This window comes from Moschus berezovskii, chromosome 6, assembly GCF_049115385.1.
Source record: "Moschus berezovskii isolate FMDL1 chromosome 6, NW_MosBer_1.0, whole genome shotgun sequence".
Classification (NCBI taxonomy): Eukaryota; Metazoa; Chordata; class Mammalia; order Artiodactyla; family Moschidae; genus Moschus; species Moschus berezovskii.
The window spans coordinates 28,159,824-28,180,686 of record NC_142465.1 but is presented as its reverse complement, the minus strand read 5'-3'; the positions used below and the strand labels follow the sequence as shown (position 1 = coordinate 28,180,686).

General features: G+C 43.1%; 1 protein-coding gene across 2 annotated transcripts in view; it reads right to left on the bottom strand.

Annotated features, from left to right (window-relative positions):
• Positions 1 to 20,863, bottom strand: part of PLXNC1 (plexin C1) — a 155,095-nt gene that overhangs the window by 46,201 nt on the left and 88,031 nt on the right. The window contains exons 10-17 of one of the 2 annotated variants that reach the window (XM_055395469.2): positions 15,976 to 16,115; positions 14,018 to 14,197; positions 11,542 to 11,623; positions 7,954 to 8,157; positions 7,660 to 7,845; positions 5,379 to 5,481; positions 1,911 to 2,012; positions 1,508 to 1,611 (exon numbers count right to left, since the gene is read on the bottom strand). In XM_055395469.2, the coding sequence (XP_055251444.2) occupies positions 1,508 to 1,611; positions 1,911 to 2,012; positions 5,379 to 5,481; positions 7,660 to 7,845; positions 7,954 to 8,157; positions 11,542 to 11,623; positions 14,018 to 14,197; positions 15,976 to 16,115 (1,101 nt within the window). The remainder of the gene's footprint in view (positions 1 to 1,507; positions 1,612 to 1,910; positions 2,013 to 5,378; positions 5,482 to 7,659; positions 7,846 to 7,953; positions 8,158 to 11,541; positions 11,624 to 14,017; positions 14,198 to 15,975; positions 16,116 to 20,863) is intronic. The other variant, XM_055395470.2, reaches the window with a different exon arrangement.

The window sequence follows — 20,863 nt, the reverse complement described above, 5'->3', positions numbered from 1 at the left end:
TGCTCTTGATTACCGAATTTAGAAGACAGGAAAACTTTTTTTTGCAGGCCACAGATTACTCTCTTCAGCACTCAAGGGCAATCACTAACTATAAAAGCCCACACAGTACTTCTGTAGATGGTAGAAATCTCTTATTTTACTGCTATTAAATTCTTAATGGGGATCTCAGATAGCTGGGAAATAGGACTCGTGGTGCAACCTTTGCTGAGGCCAGGCACAGTCAACCTGACTCAGGGAATTAAACTCCCCTCCCCGGGCGGTGTTCTGCCGTGGAAATGGAGGAGTGCCAAACAGTAAGTCTCGGCGCCTGATATTCTTGGAGGATAACTTAAGAAAGAAAAAATACAAGTGCAAAAAGTTAAGGTCTTATTTCTAGCGTCCTTGATTTACTACACTAAGGCTTGGACCAAAAAAATATATAAATATGGTAGGTGTTTTATGGAGGTACCCCAACCTCCAGACACGGCATCACATATCATAGTGTCTGCTTCTAGAATGACAGAGAAACTGAAAATTGCTTACTGCCCGTGTCTGGGTTTCTGAACTCTAGGCTTCTGGCCAAAATGAAGCGGAGAAGTTGCTGGTAAAGTAATACAAACTCTCTTTTGGCCTGGAGAGATTTCTGGCTTTGCTTAGGAGTCTAGATTTAAATCTGATAACTGGTGTTGATGTGTTCTAGAGGCTGAGCCTTCCTGTGGTCCCCAGTTCTGGATAAGCAAAGGGCAATATGGAAGAACTGGGGTATCGGGATGTGCAGGCGATGGTAGGAGGATGACGGACGTTGCCAAAGACTCAGGAGGGTGAATGGGGAAGGCTATGCGAGTGGGTGAGAAGATGGAGGTGTGAGACCGCGAGGCTGAAACCCAAAGGGTTAAGTAGACTCTTCCTCGGAGCCCTAGAACAAATTAATTCATCATCTCATGCAGCTATTTCTGCTAAATGAGGGTGACACCAACGGATCAGCTGAAGAATAGCTGCTGAAGAGAACCGCAGAACTCTACATGGCTAAAAATGGCTGCTATTAACTCAGATTCTACGCGTGTCTAGGTTCTTCCCTCTCGGCCAATAGCACTTTCCAACTCCACTTGCGAAGTAATGGTGAACAATCTAGTGGCTGCAATGGAAGTCATGCAGATAAACACAACAAATTGGCCAGCCCACAATTTATTGATTTTTAAATAAACTAGCTCACTTCCCAAGCTACAAATTCAGTTCTAAACTGGTAGTAAAATAAAGCAAAAATCATCACTCTGAACTTGTGTCCCTCCCAGGTTTTTGTTACTGGACAAAGAGTAATCGCCAGTGACCCATCACTGCTTTCTACCCTCATCAATCCAATTATTAGTTCCCCTCCTCCCCGCTCTGCTCAGATTTAAGCCATTATTCTGCACCAAGCACATTATCTGCAGCTGCCTTGGAAGCAAACACCAGTTTTTTGACAACAGCAACAAGCACCTTCATTATTATTCAAGTCTCAACCTTAGGAAGATGATCAATGCTCTTTTACCTCGGGGAAGAAAGTTCTCAGAGCAAAATGTTTGTAGTCAAGGAAGGGAACAGTTCCAAAACTATCAACCACATCCAATTTATCCATCTGCAGCTCAGCAAAGCCTGCGAAACAGAATCCCAAGAGCAGTATTTTAACTCAACCAACAATGGATAAGATCTTCTGCTGTTTTGTCTAACACAGAGTATGACCTTGCTTTTCATTAAAGAAGAAACAATAGATAATTACTTGGTTGGCTGTGAAGAAACTGAAATAAAATAAAAGCCAGGCCTAGACCCTGCTGTTCAGTTGTCTTCTATCATACAAATGGTTCTCATTAATGTGGCTGGTTGCATTTAAGGGTAAAGAAAAAAAAGACAATAAAAAAGGCTTGTTTTTCAACAAATACAATTTTGGAGCCTACCATCACGTATCTCTTTCCGGAGCTCACTCTCAAGGAGCTCCAATTGTTGGCTCTGTTTGCGACTCAGCTCCTTCGATTTGTGCCTGGTCACTCCCACGGCCACTGCAGAGACAGAGATCCAGCAAGAGATCAACGGGTTAAAACACAGAAAGGAAAAAAACAGGACCAACGTTTACAGTTCTTGTAACAGAGGGAAAGCAAGAAAGACTAGCATGGAAGAGGCAGGATTTCTAAGAAGAAAAAATCCCAGTGAGGGGTCACTCTAGAGAGGAAGAGGCTCGCATGTAACCAAAAAAAAAAAAATTACTCATCTTCAAAGTCAAAACTAAATCAAATAACCTTCACTTGTAACCAAAGATTCCAGCTGGCTGAAAAGTAATGAAACAAGCCAAGTCTCCCTACAGCCACAGGCCACTTATATTGTTCTGTTCTGTTTTAACGTTTCTAAATATCCCCGGAGAAATAAAGTTGAACCTTAAATGCAGAAAAACCCGACAGATCCACAGTGAGCTACGTGAGTCAAAGTTGCATAGATCAAATGGAGAGACAGGATGAGAGGTCCACAGAGAACCTCCCAATCTGGACATTGCTTCTTCCCCCACCTCATTCTGCTTCTAACCCACACTGCAGAGGCAGCACACTGAACAAGTTTGGCACTCGGTTCATGTCCCCGCTCTGCTATTAGCTAGCTGTGTGACCTCACGCAAGTTCCTTAGTATCTCTGTGCCTGGCCGCCTTATTTTAAAGTGCCTGCCTCCTTATGATATTGACAGGGTTCCAATAAGTAACTCACAGCTTCTTTTTAAAAAAGAATATGTAACAACTGACCTTACTATTGTCAACTGTCCTTATTATTCTAGAAATTTTTTCTTCTCTCAATAGAAATTTAATGATAAAAGGATCGTGTTACCAGTAAATGCAAATGGTGCTAGAGGGAATAAAATTCAATACAGTAAGTCACCTACATATCATCATGTTCCATTCCGATAGTGGGTTTGTAAGCACACTTTGTAAGTCCAACAAAGTTAGCCTAGGTACCCAACTAACACAGTACTGTACTGTAACAGGTTTATAAAACTTTCAACAAAAACAACATGTACATAAAAAACCAAAATTTTTTTTAAAAAACACATTTTAAAATCTTATAGTACAGTACCCTGAAAAGTACAGCCGTACAGTACAATAACTGCTATTCAGGGGTTGACGTGCATAGTCACATCTTTGAAAATTCACAACCTGAAGGTTCGTATGTAGGTACCTACTGTACGGCTCTGCATGGACTACTTCATAGTCAATGGTCTTAATCATAACACACATCATGCATCTTCAAAAAACGGTGGAGCAGGCAGTGATTCTCAAATTGACTTGACTGTGGAACCCTTTTTCCAGGAGCATCACTTGGGACCGTTGGTCCGCAGATCACCCTTCAGGAAGCACCAGCTTACTGCCTGCAAAGGGAACTAGTAGGCCACATCCCTCTAGCCATGGCTTTTTTCCTGGCTGAAACCTCCAGGGGAAGCCACAGTGGGGGTGTTTCATAGGTGGCAGCCGTAGGCCCGGTGTGTTTAGTGTTTTCATTAATGATATGATTGATGGACTGAAGGGTACACTTACTGAAGCTGCTAATGACACATGGTAGAGGAGGAGGAGAATTTTAAAGGGCTTTTCAGGTACCAATGAATTCAGGAGCCACATGTCAAATGGAGCCCTCTTTACCTTGAAGAGCATCAACACTCTCTACCAGCAAAGTGAAGGGAGAGGAAAGAAGAGTCACAGAGAGCCCAGAAGAGATCAGACCTTCCTAGTGAGTCACAAAGTTTACTGACTCCATGAGGAGACTGTTCTATCTAGAGCTGCCTGACAGCAGTGGATTTCTCAAAATTGAGCTCAGCATTTAGAATTTACAAGTAATCTTCTTATTCAAAGCCAGCACCAGCCAAGACCTTATTAAAATATCAGGCCCAATTCTGTATTCTCAATGCATACTAGTGGTGGCCAACTTGGGAGAGCTTAACAAATACCTGCCATGATCATCAATAGACAGCACAAAACAAGGGCTCTACAGAATGAATTCATTCCATTAGGCCAGATAACAATACATATAAATCTTTTCCTCACCGGACCGGGAATTCCCCAAGAGAAAGGCCCAGGACTGAACTCACCGTCCCGAGGTCCAGAGTCTTGCACAGTTATCAGCAACATAACAGGTGCTCAGTAAACATTAGGTAACGCGTGCATGAATGGATGGATGAGTGAGTGAGACAGTGAGTACAGGGAAGGAAACAATGAGCAGCTATTAACAGAAAACCATCAGAAAGGCGATGCCTGTGCGAAGACAAGAAATTGAAAGGGCTCCATGGCTCTGGAGAAGGGTTCTTTTTTTTTTAAGGAAGACAAGAGGAAACAGACTTAAAGTGAAAAGCAGCTCAGAAACACAGGTCAAAACTGAATGGCTACAGGGACCAGGTCCTCAGATGAGTTAAATGGGCTGTGTGGAGCAGTAGGGAGTGGTGGAAAAGTGGAAGTGTTAGTTGCCCAGTCATGCCTGACTCTGCGACCCCATGGACTGTAGCCCACTAGGCTCCTCTGTCCATGGGGATTCTCCAGGCAAGAATACTGGAGTGGGTCGCCATTCCGTTCTCCAAGGGTTCTTCCTGACCCAGGGATTGAACCTGGGTCTCCTGCATTGCAGGCGGATTTTTAATCATCTGAGCCACCAGGGAAGGGAGTGGTTGAGTCTGTGGCAAAAGCATGGTGAACACAAGCCCTCCCTCCAGGCAGAGCCGCTCCCCAGCTCTAGCAAACCCATGCTATGGAAACATCAGGATCCAACGATCCAGATCTTTACAATTTCCAAGTGATTTTAAAGAATGTGAAGCATCTCATTTTAAAATGTTGTCAGTGACTTCAAAGTTTTAAAAATGCTACTTGAGCCAAACAAGACACCTTGGTGAGCTGGAGCTCATCAAGTGAGCAACCACCATGGGATCACTGTGCCTGGATGAGCTGCAGAACATTTTAATAGACGTTACAGATCACAATTCCAAAATACAGTTCTGCCAGAAAGGAAGGGCTGGGGTTGGGGGTGTGGATGTAACTGGGGTGAGAAGGCAGGATGAGATGACCGAGTCCCAGGAGCCCCATATCCCAGAGGAATTCTGAGAAACTCATATAAATGGGACATCTGTCATCCTAATTCACAAGTTTAGTGAAGCAGAGTGGATTATATTTCTTAAACACCAAGGTATCATTTCTTAACACCAAGGTATTTTATTAATGAAGCATCCTAAAAAAACATTTAGGAAGCCCTCAGTGTGAAACTGTTAGTCCTTTCCCAAAGTTTCGATTTGGGTTTTCATCCACTGACACTCAACTGAAGTAAACTGCCCCTGGAAGCAGGGAAGTCTTCCTACCTGCCAAGAGGCTCCAGGGAATAATTTCTCTGACAAAATTAAACAGGGCACTTACCAAAAATGACAAACACTAGCAAGATGGGAAGCCCAATCAGAAAATACCAGGTGGAAAGAACTGATTCCCGTTCGACAGAGAGCTTCAGGTTTCCCAGTTTGACCTAATAGCACAAAGAGTGTCATTAGACCCAGTCGAGGTGAGGAACACATTTTTCCCCCAACATGGTTTTCTCCAAGATACAAAAAGAGGTGGCAAGCTAGGTAGGATAGCTGAGTAGGTTAGCTATGTGCATGCATGCTAAGTCGCTTCAGTAGTGTACAACTCTGTGCCACCCTATGAACGGCAACCTGCCGAGCTCCTCTGTCCATGGGATTCTCCAGGCAAGAATACTGAAGTGAGTTGCCACGCCCTCCTCCAGGGAATGTTCCCAACCCAGGGATCGAACCCATGTCTCTTATGTCTCCTGCATTGGCAGGCGAGTTCTTTACCACTAATGGCACCTGGGACCACCAGGGAAGTCCCCAAAAGTTGTCTTTAGAGGCAGCCCTTTGCTGCTCACCTTCAGAAACCTTGCAACACTGTCCCCTACACTCCCCTTCACTTTTCTTTATAACAGTTACCACCATCTAACACATCTTCAGTTTATTTTCTGTACTGCATGGCTCATTAGGTGAGCTCCATAAAGGCGAACTTTTGCTGGTGGGGGGTGGGGCGGGGGGTTCTGTTTTCTCCTCTGCTTCATCCCTTTGTCCCAGTGCAGGCATTCAGGAATGAGTGAGGAACAATGAAGAATGCTAGCATTTGCTCTTTTTAACTAACTTGACACGTGGGAGCACTTGTGGGTTTAACTGTTGTTATTCATTTTATAATTATTATGACCCTCTTTACCATACAACTGATAGACCAAAGGAGGCTCAGTTAAAGCCAACTTATCTATGGTCACACAGCTATTAACTGGTGGCTCTGGGACATGAAGACATGTTTTGTTTCGCCTTCCAGTTTGATGTTCTCTTTTCTTGTCCTTTATCCATTTATTTATGACTCTAGATGACAAAGCATTTTGGGAGGGACACAGACTGTGCAGAGTCTCATATGGCATGAACACTAAAAATGGAGGTTTCCAATATGTTTCCCTTCCCCATGGTCTTATGTCTTTATTGTGGGACATAAATATACCAGTGACGGGGCCCTCAAACATGTCTGGGAAAAGATTAAATGCAGTGAGTATGACTTCACAGTAGAGGAAGCAGCCCACGACTCATAGATTACCTGGCCTCCACTAGCCTCTACTGTCACTTTCAGTGTGCTGGGGAGACCCCATCCTGGGTTTCTGTTAAGACATGTCACCTCTGCGTTCAGGCAAAGAGTGACAGCTCATTTGTCAGTGAGGTCTAGAGATTCTGCTTGCAGATGCTACAGTCTAGAACAAAAGACTGTTATATGGCTAGAACAAAAGCTATCAAGACATTATTATTATAAACAATGGTGTGCTCGATGCTTTGCCATTCCAAGAGGCACATGGATGGATTCTGCAAGCTATTTTGGGGAAATAATGCTTGGGCCTGAGACACCAGCTTTGTTTATCTTCACTTAAAGGGAAGACCCAAAGATCCATAAAAGATTCTATCTTGGCTTCTTGTTTACCCAAGGAATTGAGAGAGTTAATTCTTAGATAGGTTGATAAGGAGTCCAGGGCCCCCAAGGAGAAGAGGGGTCTGGGACCCTCAAAGAGGAAAAAAGACAAATTTGTTTTCCTACATTCCTTCATCTTAGTCATATAAGACTTTTTTTTTCTTCCTTAAGCCCAGAGTTGTTATGGCAACAATCTATTTCTTAAAGAAAGTTAGGTCTTTTTTTTTAAGCCCAGAGCTAATGATTACACAACAAAGCAACTTATATTGCTCCAGTATGTTTTTCCTTAAGTTCTGTACTAATGATTATATAACAACAATGTATCTTGCTCGAGGACATGTTTCTCCTTCTTAACAGGAACCTTCTGACTAATCCTGCTATGTTAAGATGTACGTTGTGGGAGTGGGTCTGCTAAGACTTTTCTATTGTTAGTAACCAATTGAAAAAGTATATAAGACCTTGAAAAGACTAGCAAGTGGGGAACTCTCCACCCTCTTCTGATGTCTATGTCAGAAGCTTTCTCTTTCCCTTTTTCACTGTAATAAAATTTCTGCCACACGAAGTGCTGAGTGTCTGAAGCTGAGTCCCTGGTCCTGAAGCTAAATCCTCTTCTTTGGAGATCAGGAACCTGGCATTGTTCACCGTAAGCTATCAGAATCCCTCCATATAAGGCAAAACTAATAGGTAGGACTGGCAGGTGACTTACGTGAACTTTCTTGGAAGAGGTGGCGATGCTGTTTGCAGCAGTGATGTGTTTAATTTTGCAAAAGATGGTGGTAAGATCTTGATTTCTAGTAATATTTTCAAAGCTGCAATTTAATGACTTATTTTTTCCATAGAAGAGAGTAATTTCAATGTCTTCCTTGGAAATGTTGAAGTTATCATTTTCTTTCTGTGAAGAAAAAGATGAAGAAATCTGGGTACATGTGGAAACTCACAAACATAACACACCTTTCTGGAGCACATTCCCCCCGCCACACTTTGAATGAGAGAGACATACTTGAATTTTTACTTCCAATTCCGTGTCCACCTCAGACTCAGCTCGATACCCTGTGAATCGGGGATCATCAAGGTACTGCAAGCTTCCACAATCCAAGGCGGTCTCCTGGACTCTGAGCTTCACAGTGACATTTGTAGGCCCTTTCGAACTCTTTAAATTGGGGGCTAAAAATCTGCAGTAATTTGCCATGCAATATTCAGAGACCTGAGGGAGAAGAAAAAAGCATTTTGACAGCTTCATTAATGAATCTGAGCTCTGGAATTGAAGAGCTAAGTGACCTGGGCAACTGAACCCCTTTGTGCCTCTGTTTTCTCCTCTGTAAAATGGGGATAACAGTACTACCTACCTCATAGGGTTGAATTAACTCTAAATGAGAGGAGGGCTCACTAAATTAAATGAGACCCTCCATGTGAAAATGCTTACACATTCATGCAAAAAAGCCCTCAACAAATGCTAACACGATTATTAACACTATCAGTAATAATGAAAGTAGAAGACGATACAATGAGGGGAAAAGGGTACTTGGAAAGAAGTCAGCGAGAGAAAGCGGAAAGCTTTGCACCAGCGAGCCTTGTGTCCTTAAGGGCATCAAGGCTGAGTCCTGGGAAACTGCAGGAAGGGAGGAGCCGGTCCATCAGCAAGGCCAGCTGCTGGCCTGCATGCTGCTGGCTTCCCTGTGTTGGGTAATGTCTGTGCTTTAGCAGAAATCACTAACCACAAGGAGGAAAACGCTTTGCAGGCCTGACAAAAAATAGAGGAAAACACAAGTAAAAGGGACAAAGCAGCCCCCATGAAAGAAAGAGCACAAAGCTGGGAAACAAGGCAGAAAGGATGGCCTGCTTTACAAACTTGGGCTTCCCTGGTGGCTTATTGGTAAAGAACCCACCTGCAATGCAGGTGACGTGGGTCCTGGGTGGGGAAGATCCCCTAGAGGAGGAAATGGCAACCCACTCCAGTATTCTTGCCTGGAGAATTCCATGGACAGAGGAGACTGGCGGGCTACAGTCCATGGGGTCGTAAAGAGTCAGACACAACTTAGTGACTAAACAACACCAGCTTTACCAGCTTCTTTAAAACAAATAAGCAAACATAAATACTGTCATTTTCAGGAATACAAAGAGACAGGCAGAGAAAGCTGCCGGGAGAGGGGAGGTTGACAAATACTCTAAAGAAGAGCAACTAAAACTCACAAAATGAAACTTGCTAGGTCGGGAGTTTTCCTGTTTATTATCTGCTGTCTAATACTGGAGTTTTGAAAAGAGGGTATGAAGAAGCAACAGGTGAGAAAATCAGATGCAAAGCGCTGCAACATGGACAAGCAAAACCTCCCTTTCCCTTTAAGCCCCTTTCCAAACGACTGCCCTTAATCTCTCCTTCACATCTCTGGCAGCATGAAGAAAACCACAAAACCCACAGCCTCTCCCTTCTCAACAGCCATAACCCCAGCAGGCTGGCTTTTTGCTGAAGATACCTTCCAGGAAGATGACTGGTGATAGGGTCATCCTAACCTCAACTCTCTAGATTTCCATGCCTGTGACCAGCTCCTGTCATCTGAAATACTCTTTCTCTGCAGTTCTGAAGAAACTTCTTGGCCACCGTCACTGGCCATCTTATTTTCTTTCACGCCTTCAAATGAAGCTGTTCTGTAAGATTCCGTCTTAGGCCCTCTTTTCTTCCTTCCCTCTGCCCTCACTCCCAGGATGTCATTCACATACTCCCTCCAAGGACAATGCCAGAGAAATGAGCAGTCATCTCTAGCTCCACCATCTCCCCAGCATCCCTGGATACTTGCATGAGCATCCTCAGGGACCTCCCAGGCTTTTTTCAGTTACTCCTCCACATATGATCCTCTGCCACATTGCCAAACTCATCCTCGTAAAGAGTACTTACCTCACACCACTCCCTGCTCCAAGATCTTCAATCCCTCCCCATCGCCTACAGAATTAAGGGCATCATTTTCAGCCTGATCCTTTCTTACAGCCCAGTGTGGTTTTTCAGCCATCCCTCTGGTTCATTCCCAGCCCATCCTCTTGATTCCAGCAGAGATGGAATATCACTGATATTCCCATCAGGGGCCTCTGAGTACCTTTGTCTCCTCTGCACCTGAAATTCCCTCCCTGCTTCCACCTGCCCAAGTCCTACCATCCTGCTCCACACCACGGACCTGCAGAAATCTGCCCAGTTTTAATTACCCTTTCCTTTAGAAACACACAGTGGGGAGTCTGAGCCGGAAGAGAGCCAGCAGGCCTAGAACTGAACGATACCCCGTGCTCTCAGCTTTCCGTCCCAGTCAATTAGCCATCTCCTGCCATGAAGGCAAGGACTCTCTCATTTCTTTTGTCCCCTGGGCCTGGGAAAATGTTTTGCCCACAGCAGGTGCTCAATGAATTCTACTTGATCCAGGGACAGAACTGGGAGGGAGAGCAAGTTCACTCACAAATGCACGCAAGGCCTCTGGTCAGAGGGTCAACCTATACGAAGCCCTCAACAGGGGGTGTAGACGGCATGGAGACGTGACCTGGAGTCAGATACAACGTGAGGCTTGGAACTGACTCTGAAGGGTATCGGGACTGGATGTGCGTCCTGACAAGGCTCTGGGAGGACTGAGGAAGGCCCCCTGGATCTAGGCCAGAAGCCACACTGGTCCCAAGCAGAGGCCAGGTTTGCGGCCACTCGCACGCCTGTCAGTTTTGGCAGGAAGTGGTCTGACTGGGCCTCCGAGAGGCTGTTATCACATCTCTCGTGGAGGAAGAACAGAAAGAGGAAGAGAGAACGAGGGCATTCGAGAAGAAATGATAGGTGCACTCAGAGGCCCCAGCCCGCCTCTGAGATCCATCAATTCCCGTGACAAGGCCGGTGTGTGACTCGTGTTAGGGCAAGAGCTGAGTGGGGATGGCGGCCAGACCCCTGGGTGGGGAGACGGAGGGCAAGAGGAGGAGAGGTCAGAAGGAAGGCACCAGATGGGTGCAAAGGGAGGGCGAGAGGAGAAGCACAGGACGGGCTCTCTGGGAGGTTAGCAGGGCACTGCATCTCCGAACAGCAGCACGCAAAGTGCAGTGGGACCTCCACCGCCTACTCGTCCCAGAAACGCTCATCTTGACATCACACCTCAGCCGCTCGGAAGGCATGCTCACACGCGCTCATAAGCACAGTCTCACTAACGTGACCTGCCACAATCACAGGGGGAGAAGATGGCAGCTCTTGTCATACCAAGCTCATTCCTCTTCCCCTTGTGCCACAACTCGCAACTCCAAGTCTGAGGTCTTATTATTTCCACTAGAGCACAAATGGTCGTATCATGCAACAGGTGAAACCTTATAACAGCACAAAAGCACAGAAACCAAAAGTATCCCCAACGTGTCATCAACGCAATGGACATGAGTTTGAGCAAACTCCAGGAGACAGTGAAGGACCGGGAAGCCCAGAATGCTGCAGCCCATGGGGTCACAGAGAGTCAAACATGACCGAGTGACTGAACAAGAACAAATATTTTAGTGTGATGAAAACAAAACTCATCCATGGAGACTATTAACTATAACTATTATTACAAAAATTATAACTATTATTACAAAGCAGCTGAAGACTTACGTTTCCTTTTACCTCCTGAGAAAAGATTAAGTTGTCAATTACATCAAAATTTCGGCCCATGATGGTTATATTTTGACCACCACTGCAAGAAAAAACATAGGAGTTTTATAGATACACACACAGGCATTTTGCATTTATGAATAAAACCATCATTTTGTTCATAATTAATATTAAACTCAGCTATGTTTGAGAGCAAATTAATAAGTTTTAATTTCAAATGCATGACAATTTTATGTCTTTTCATGATACTGGCCACAGATCATACAGTTTTAAGAAACATAAGTGTAAAAATTCAGGTTGGATTCTGTTTTAATTCTAGGAAAATGCCCATATTCTTTTCTGGAATTCTGAATTTTATTGTATCATGTTACCCCATATAATTAGATCATCAGCTGCACCTTGAAAAGGTTTCACTAAACAGAATTTTGTTTGATTGCTGTTTAATCTATAGGAAGACTCTTCAATCTAACAATTTTCAAAATCAAACTCCCAACCTACCAATTACATTTTACGTAGGGAGACAGGGAGTACTTTGGACAAGGTAAAATTAGAAATGACATTCTAAATCTAAATTCCTGTTTGGTAAATCATATAAATAACAACGATGTCCTAGCTCTCCAAAACTAAGCCAAATGATTTCACATATTCTTAGCACATAATTGCATTTCAGCAAAATGGCCATTAGATGTGAAGTAAACAGCTGTCCACAGCGCTGGCGGCCCCCACACCCTTGTTCGCATAGGTCACTAGACACTCATTCCAAGGGACAGGAGCCTGGACAGGTCAGCTCCGTCGGCCAGCCGAGCCCATGATGACAAGACCAGGAGGTGGGCATGAGAAGGCTGGTTTGTGTAGGGCAGAGGGAGGCATTAAGCTCTGAACCTTCCAGCCACCAGGCGGAAGGCCGAGCTGGCCTCACGCCAGCCTGCCACCGTTACTAGAAAACCAAGCCAAATGTGGTCTGCCAATGGCCAGACTGCAGAGCCGTGTTCTTGCCCAGGAGTAACCGAGAGACACTGGCTCGGACTGACACAGGTGATGAGACACTAGGAAACCTCCCATCTTACAACAAAGCACAGAGCACAGCAAGCCTGGGCCAGACTGCCCGGGAACCTGAGCAGGCTGTCTGAATGCTCCACACCTCAGTTTCCTCACTGGCACATAGGGGACCCCGTAGGCTTGTGAGGATTTCCTGAGTCAAAAGATCTGACACCCTGGGCATGTGGGGAGTGTTGCATCACCGTCTGCTCCTATTTATAGGAAGGACTGAGGCCCACGGCTGGGAGAACCATGCTAGAGCCTTGGTTTGGAAATGTCAGCTTTCCTAGTGCTGCTGCTAGGAGTGGAACTGAAGTCCCAGCCCCCAGGACCTCAGCACGTGACTCTCTTTGGAGATAGGACCCTGAAAGAGGTAATTAAGGTTAAATGAGGTCATTAGAATGGGCCCCAATCCAATATGACAGGTGTCCTTATTTAAAAAAAGAAAGGAGATTATGACACAGGCACAGAGGGAAGACCATTGTGAAGACTCAGGGAGAGGACGGCCCTCCGCAAGACTAGGAGAGAGGCTGCAGGATAAATCCACCCTGACGGCGCCTTGATCTTGGACTCATAGATTCCAGAACTTTGATTAAATACATTTCTGTCATTTAAGCAGTCCAGTCTGTGGTACTTTGTTACGGCGGCCCTAGCAGCCTAATACATCCACCTCTCACTTCATCTTAAATAAGAATATTAGAAGTGATTTTCTTTTTCATTTTCCTTTTCTTTTTTTTAAACAAAGCTTCATCTGTAGTTTTACCTAGACAGTACTTTGAAAGTTAGTTTCATGCTGCGTTAGGTGGAGAAACTATCTTTAGGTTTATATTCCAAAATCTTAATGGGAATTTAAATTCAACTAGGGGGAGAATTTTTTTTCTTAATATAACAGAGTCATCTGCAAGAGTTTCTTTGGAATTTCCATTTCTCACATAGGGAGTATCTTTGAAATGTAGACACTGCTTCTCATTTAGATAGTTCCCAATATTTCCTGAAATTATTCAAAAGGGCTTACTCTAACGGTTATAAAACGAAGGCTATAAGAAGGAAGAAGCTTTGGGGCATACGCAGGAGTGAAATGTAGTGAAGAGGATTATGTTATTTGTATCAGAAACCTAGGCTTAGTTACTATAGTTGAACAAACATTGAAAAACACAAACATGATCTGAAGAGAAACCAGGATTTCAACAAACATTTTAGCTGTGAGTTTCCTGGCAGCCACAGCTAAGAATAAAACAAGATGTACTCACAGTATTTACTGTGATGATGGGAGGCAACCTACTTCTCAGGTATGGCTTTGTTTTCTAAGAATAAATCCTAAAGAGGAAGTCTGTGAAAATTATGACAATTATTTCTATATTTATTGGAGTGAAATCCATGATCTTTATATACATGGCCTTGTTAACCACAACAAGAGAAAAATCACTCTAGACAGTACCTGATCCAGGTGGTGGCAGGATATATGAGGGAGCAGTGGGGCAGAGCAATATAAGACAAGGGTCCCACCGAAGCACAGTTCCCGCCATCGAACTGGATACACACATCCTTCATTTCTTTTCGGCTCGATGGAAGAGAGAACTGCATATGGGTGTCATTTAGCACGTGGCTAACCTGTATCCTATAAAGGGGTAGAAGAGAGCTCTTCGGTGACACAAACTTACATTCTAAGATTTTATATTCAGAGCAAAGCTCTAGGAAACTCATTGTAAATTGGATGATCATTAAAATTCAAACTTGTTTATCAATTTTGGAAGGAGAGAGGCAGAAATATGGATCATTCCATTACTATTCTTATATTTTTCTCCTTGGAATAATTAGGTATTTTAAAAATGCTGTATTAAGAGAGGTTAGGATTATGGCATGAACTCTGATAAAGAATTAACTGGGTATTACGTTCACCGCTCGTGAACTTGGGTTCACTACACAGATGTGGTTACAGAAATGCTACATGCAGAAAGGTCTCTCTTAGTCATTTAATTTAATAACTGCAGTATCTCAAGACACACTTGGAATTGAAATGAGAGCATAAAGAGTCAGAAACAGGGTAATGCTCTAAAAAACGACTTATTTTCCAGGGAAGCTGATTGCCTTTCAGTGAACACACAGGTGTCTAACTTCGCTACACAAAATGAAAGATTTTTGCAGCAAGGTATTTAGCCAGGATAAACGATACAAAAATACCTATGTCGCATAGATACAGCCACTAATGTGTGCTGGATAATTCTGGTAAATAGCAGAACAAAGAAGAGTATCCAAGGAGTAGCTTTTTCCTTCAAAATGACAGACATCCCAAATTTACTGCTAGGAGGGGAAGGGGATGACGGTTAGATGCAGCAAATGAAAGAAAACAAAGAATTCAGTATATAAGTGTGGCAGATTAAAATGCTGTACAAATCTGTTTTAATAGTTAAGAACCAAAACACCACGCTTCAGTGGATTGTCTTTGACACATTTCCATGGTGAATGCACACTTGCTTTTTACTCTAAATTAGCCAACACCTCTAAACACTAACAAGCAGAAAACTCAAATGATTTATTACGTTATTATTACTTTTTCTCATTTTGGAGAGTAACGTTTACACAAGAGTGTTAGTAAAATACCGAGATTTTCTTCTCTCAAAGTTTCATTGAAAGAATGTGTTGGGGAAAAGAGGTCATAGAAATCATGGTGTTCAAATGGTACATCATTGACCAGATATCCGTGTTGGGGTGATTTCCTCTTCTTTTTAACACTAATGGATGTTTCATTTAGTTATTCTTTGAGCCTGAAACCATTCCAGTACAGCTGCTGCTGCTAAGTCACTGCGGTCATGTCCGACTCTGTGCAACACCATAGACAGCAGCCCACCAGGCTCCTCTGTGGGACTCTCCAGGCAAGAACACTGGAGTGGGTTGCCATTTCCTTCTCCAATGCATGCATGCATGCTAAGTTGCAATACAGAGAAGGCAACAAAAGAATAAAATGAATCAGAAAATTTGTCTTCTCAACTTTCAGTAATACATTGGAGGAGTGGCCCTATTTTCCCATCAAATTCTAAGGTACTCAACTATTTTTCTAAGTGGATCATCTTCAAAATGATGTCTGTTCCTCAACTTACTTGATTTTGTTCATGAAACCAAATCGGGACCCCCAACAGGCAGCATCCTGGAATTATTGTATTTTGAGGTGTTGGGGGATACATGGCACAGATTCTCTCACAATTAACTTCAATGTGGTGCTTAAATTATTTTACTTCTTGAAATCATGTTATATCAAATATACAGAGTAACTGGCTCACATTGGCACATGGAAAGAAATTAATCATAAAAAGATCATAATCTCAGTGCTATTCCTTTGGTATACGTTTTAGCTTTTCAGTATGTTACCAAGAATAAATCACTAATATTTCAACTCACACATCCTTATCACAAGTACTGGTTCCTTTCAGGATCATTGTGATGTTCGATGCCTGGGTAAAGTTTGCTCCCGTGACGATCACATTACTTTTCCCTAAGGTCGATATTTTCTGTGGTTCAATGGACTTAACAGAGAAGACCTATTGGAAAGAAAAGATTAAAACACAAGATCAAAGCTAAGAAATGGCATTGTTCCAAAAAATCTGTTTATGCACTGCCGTTCGAAGAAAGCACTGGGAAATGACAACATTTTGCAAACACAAGCAGACAGTGTTTAATGAAATCAATGTATTCAAGGAGGAGTGCTGCAGATTCATGTCTCTCAACACGCGACAGCATGAGGTCAACCCAATTAGTCTTTGTCTCACAAGACAGTTGAAAATACAGTTGAAGAGTCTGACATTCTGTCTGAAGATAGAGTTCTCAAACATGCTTGCTGCCTCACAGCCTCTGGAGGCTCAGAATGTAACAAAACGAAGTAAAAGATGAGGCGTCCACTGACTGTAAGTCAACAACAGATTCATCATTAAGTTGGAATAAATGTCATCCAGGATAACTTAAATTCCCAAGAAAGCAGTTCCTATTTTTGTTTGTTTGTTTGTTTCAGTAGGCTCTTTGACTCAAGGAGTATACTGCAGGGGAAAAAAATCTCAAGAAACCAACCAGTTAAGTCACCTAATATCAAGTAGTTGATGCCTAAACTCCTGGAGCCACCCATTGTTATTCCACGTTTGTAGATACCATCTCCTCCTTGGAACCCATTACAAGCTTTATCAGGTTTTTTTTCTATCAAGAAAGTTTCCCTTGGAATAACCCGATAACTGGGGCCCCATATCATGTAGATTTATGTACCTTACTTCTCTATTTGCAACATCTAATCAAATTCCCCTTAAAAAAAAAAAGCCCTTTATTTGATGGTAAGAATCATTTTCCCTTTCAAAGACAAACCAATCTTGATCTCTTTGACTTTTCTCTACAGATGCCACTGTCTATCTTTTCGCTCATTTACTAGTTGTTTTGTAGACTATTTCCAGCAAGTCTATATTCCTCTATAACATGGACCAAACAGAACAAGATTCTAAGATTCTAGCCCATACAAAGCTCAGCAGATCTTTAGTATGAGTGAATTTTCATACTCACACTCCTAGTATTTGAAAATGACCCCCAGGTCCAGAGATGCTCAATCATGTGGAGTTTGGCTAAGTCATAAATACCGAGTGTATCCACTTAGAGGATAAAGTCTGGGAGGAAGCCACTTAAGGCACTGGGGGAGCTTATGTCCAGCACCTGCCTGCCACCTGTTTCTTCCAGCACCTCAGTATCCACTGCTCCTATGTATGTATGATGCTCATCAGGGTGGCCTTGCTGTGCTACCCACCCTGCTGAAAGGATGTTTTATCATTCTGCTCCTTGACAAACACAGGTGCTATATGGTGGAACAGTCACCATCACTCATTATCACTGTGGATTGATTTTCCAGATTGAGGTAAATTCATTGTTAATGTCATCACAGCAATGATGTAATGCGACAGGGAATTGATTTCGGTGGCAGAATTTATTTTAATCACTTAGTAAAGGACTTCAGTCCTGTATTTATAGAATCACAGAGGGCCTGAGAGGGTCACTTTAATTATTCTGTTAGAGTTGACTGCATTTTATGGGGGAAATTATCTGCAAGAGTGGTACTTGGAATGGGGGGGATTAGCAAAGACGTGGAAATAAATCTCTCGCAATGTCAAGTGGGTGTTGTATAACAAAAGGCTTACTTTTTGCTCTGACAGGATGCCAGCTAAGTGAACAGGTATTTGTTAAACACCTACAGGATCCCTGGGATGGCACGAGGTGCTGTAGGGGACACAGGACCTCTGGGTGCACTAGATCAGGAGAAAGCACACCCCTAGATTTGCCAAGTTAAGAGCAAGTTTAATTCAGTCCACTGCTCGTTCTTGGACAGCCTATGGACAAAAAAAGTCAAAAGAAGAAGAATATTCCATGACATGTGTAAACACATGAAATTCAAATTTCAGCATCCATAAATACAGTTTTTTGGGAACACAGCCACACCATCATTTATGCATTGTCTGTCACTGCGTTGGCACTATAATGGCAGAGCTGAGTCTTTGCAACAGAGATCACGTGGCTTGCAAAGCCTGAAATATTTACTGTCTGACTTTTTGAAGAAAAAGGTCTGGCGGACCCCTGCACTACTGGGTCCACTGTCTTCTTAGGGAAGCAAGAGGCTTTAGGCAAACCTCGATGCAGACTTCACATTTATATCCAACTCAGCTCTGATTCTCGGGTCTCTTTGCAGATAGCCCTTCTCACTTCTTCTACTTAGACAGTTGATGTCTGCTCAAGTGAAATTTCAAACACGCCAAGTAAATGCTACTTCTTTGCTTTCAGGAGAGGCTAAAAAGAGAGCCTTCTAACTAACCTAAAAAAGATTTTCTAAAGGGGGTTATAGTTTGCTCCTGAAACAGCTCCACAAACACCATCAGAGGACCTGTCATGTCGCCTGATTAACTTCTTATTTCTCCCTGAGTAGAGACAGTTCTGCTACTTTCAAAAGGATTTTGTTTTAAAACCTTATTGTTGACAGAGGTTTCCATTGGCTGTCTAGGATGGAATCTAGCCCTGGTCTATCTTGTGACAGCAGATGCTTCAGGCCTGCTTGCAAAGAGGGTCAGATTAGTTGTCCTTTGTCTGCTTGGAGAACCTCTTTTAGTAAGTGAGTTAAAGTGCCACCAAGAAGACCTCATTAAATAAACAGCACAGATATACAAGAAAAGAAAAGACAGTGTACCTACATGGCTGTACTATATGTCTACAATTCTTAGAAATACCACACTTGCTATTTTTACTGATAAATAGCCTTTAAAAATCCAGTACATACAAAAGGCTAAGAATGATCTCGCCACACACTCAGTATTCTAGATCTATTTCTGTATTTGAATTAAGACTTCATTCATAACCTGAAATGAAGTAGCAGGTCCCATAAGCTGACACATACAAGGGGTTAATTTAAAAACATAATCTAGCTTGATGCAATGAGATTATTCCTTACAGCCCTGTGGAGTGAGATTCCTCCCTCATCCTGTGCCCAAGGATTTCCATTTATCAAATCAAAATACCATTGGCTCTAACCCTTAGAGCCCGGGGTTGCCCAACAATTAACCTCAGAACAGTCTACTTCCTGTCAGTTACATTTTAAAGACTTAAGAGTTATTTTTAAATGGCTGCACAATTTTAAATTATTTAATAAAATATTTGGAACTCTGGTTGCTCACAAGTTTAAATCACTGCCTATCTGATATTTTTAAAAAAGCACACTAGAAGCGAGTTAATTAGGTGATTACAGAATACCCAGTTATTTTACTTTTTTAAAAACAAAGTCATTATAAGACACTGGAAATAGCACAACCACTAAGAACTAGTTATCTTTGGAAAGGTCTAAGAGGATTACTCTTGACAGGAAGAGTGCCTTTTGTGAAACCTGACGTCAACACAATTCAAATTACCATGACATTAATGGAGAAACTACCACTATGATTGAAAAGAATATTAGAAAGAGGTACATTAGGAAGGCTCGATTTATTAAGACCAAATTGTACTCTATTAATCTGTTTCCCCAAAAAAATCTGAATACTGCAAAGCTCTCTGCAGGCCTGGACCTGAATCAACACTCAGTAAAACGTTTCTCAGATTTTCCCTCGTGAAATTAGTTCAAACGAGACTGGATAAAAAGTCACATGGATTTAAAAAAACCAGCTGGAAATCTGAAACCAAAGGACATTAGAGAGATGAAAGGTAGCACAACTAATTAAAGGAAAGTGCCTTGTAGGGCCCTACAGGGGTGAGAGTTTGGTTCAGAATTATTTAACATCTTTATTAATGACCGAAAAGGATGGAAGCAATACATTAACGAAATGTATAAATTGAGAAGAGTGGTAATCAGCAGTGGAGATGGTAAAGTGTAAAAGGAGGTGAGTGTGGAAAGAGAACACCAAAATACAGTCCCACCAGAGAAAAATGAGCACGGTAATTGGAACAAAAACATCGTGTCCACATGATGCTCAGCCCCCAGCCGAGTGCTTCTTCGTGGCCCACCCATCCGTGAAGGGAATGGTCCTAGGGAGCTTGAGCTGCAGCTGCCACTTGGTCCTAGGAATTATCAAGAGTTAGAAGGCCAACTGAGGCAGAGCAGGAGACTGCTGAGCAGGTGACAGAACACAGCCTTGTGCAGAGAAATCAAGGCTTGCTTCTCTGACCTGGGGGACTTGACGGGGAGGCTGCCAAGGCCAGTCCATCAAGTAGCTACTCTTGGTCACTGAACCTTCTGAATGTGGTTCCTCAGACCTGGCCACAGTGCCCAGGACTCTGTGACCAGAGTATGCAATGCCTCCATTCCATTAGGGACCTCTGCTTGCAGATTTAACTCCACCAATCAAAACCCATCACTCTGTTGAGCTTCAACTTCAATATGAGATGCTTGGTGCTCCCCTCTCCCGAGGGCCTTGGTTTCCCATCTCAAGCCTTCTCTGCTCTTCCCATCTTGGGGAAGACGCCAGGCTTGCCTGGGTCCAACTCCTTTTCTTCGACTATGCTCCAACCTACCCCCTCCCCATCCCAAGTCTTCAACACTAATGCACACCCCTGACAGCTTGCCCAGGCCACCCAAGAGAAGTCCCTTCCAGACCGACTCTTATCATTGATACACACTGAGGTCATGCAATGTATGTGGTTTAGTTGCTAAGCTGTGTGCAACACTTGCAACCCCATGGACTATAGTCCGCCAGGCTCCTCTGTCCATGGGATTTCCCAGGCAAAAATACTGGAGTGGGTGGCCATTTCCTTCTTCAGGGGATTTTCCCAACCCAGGGATCGAACC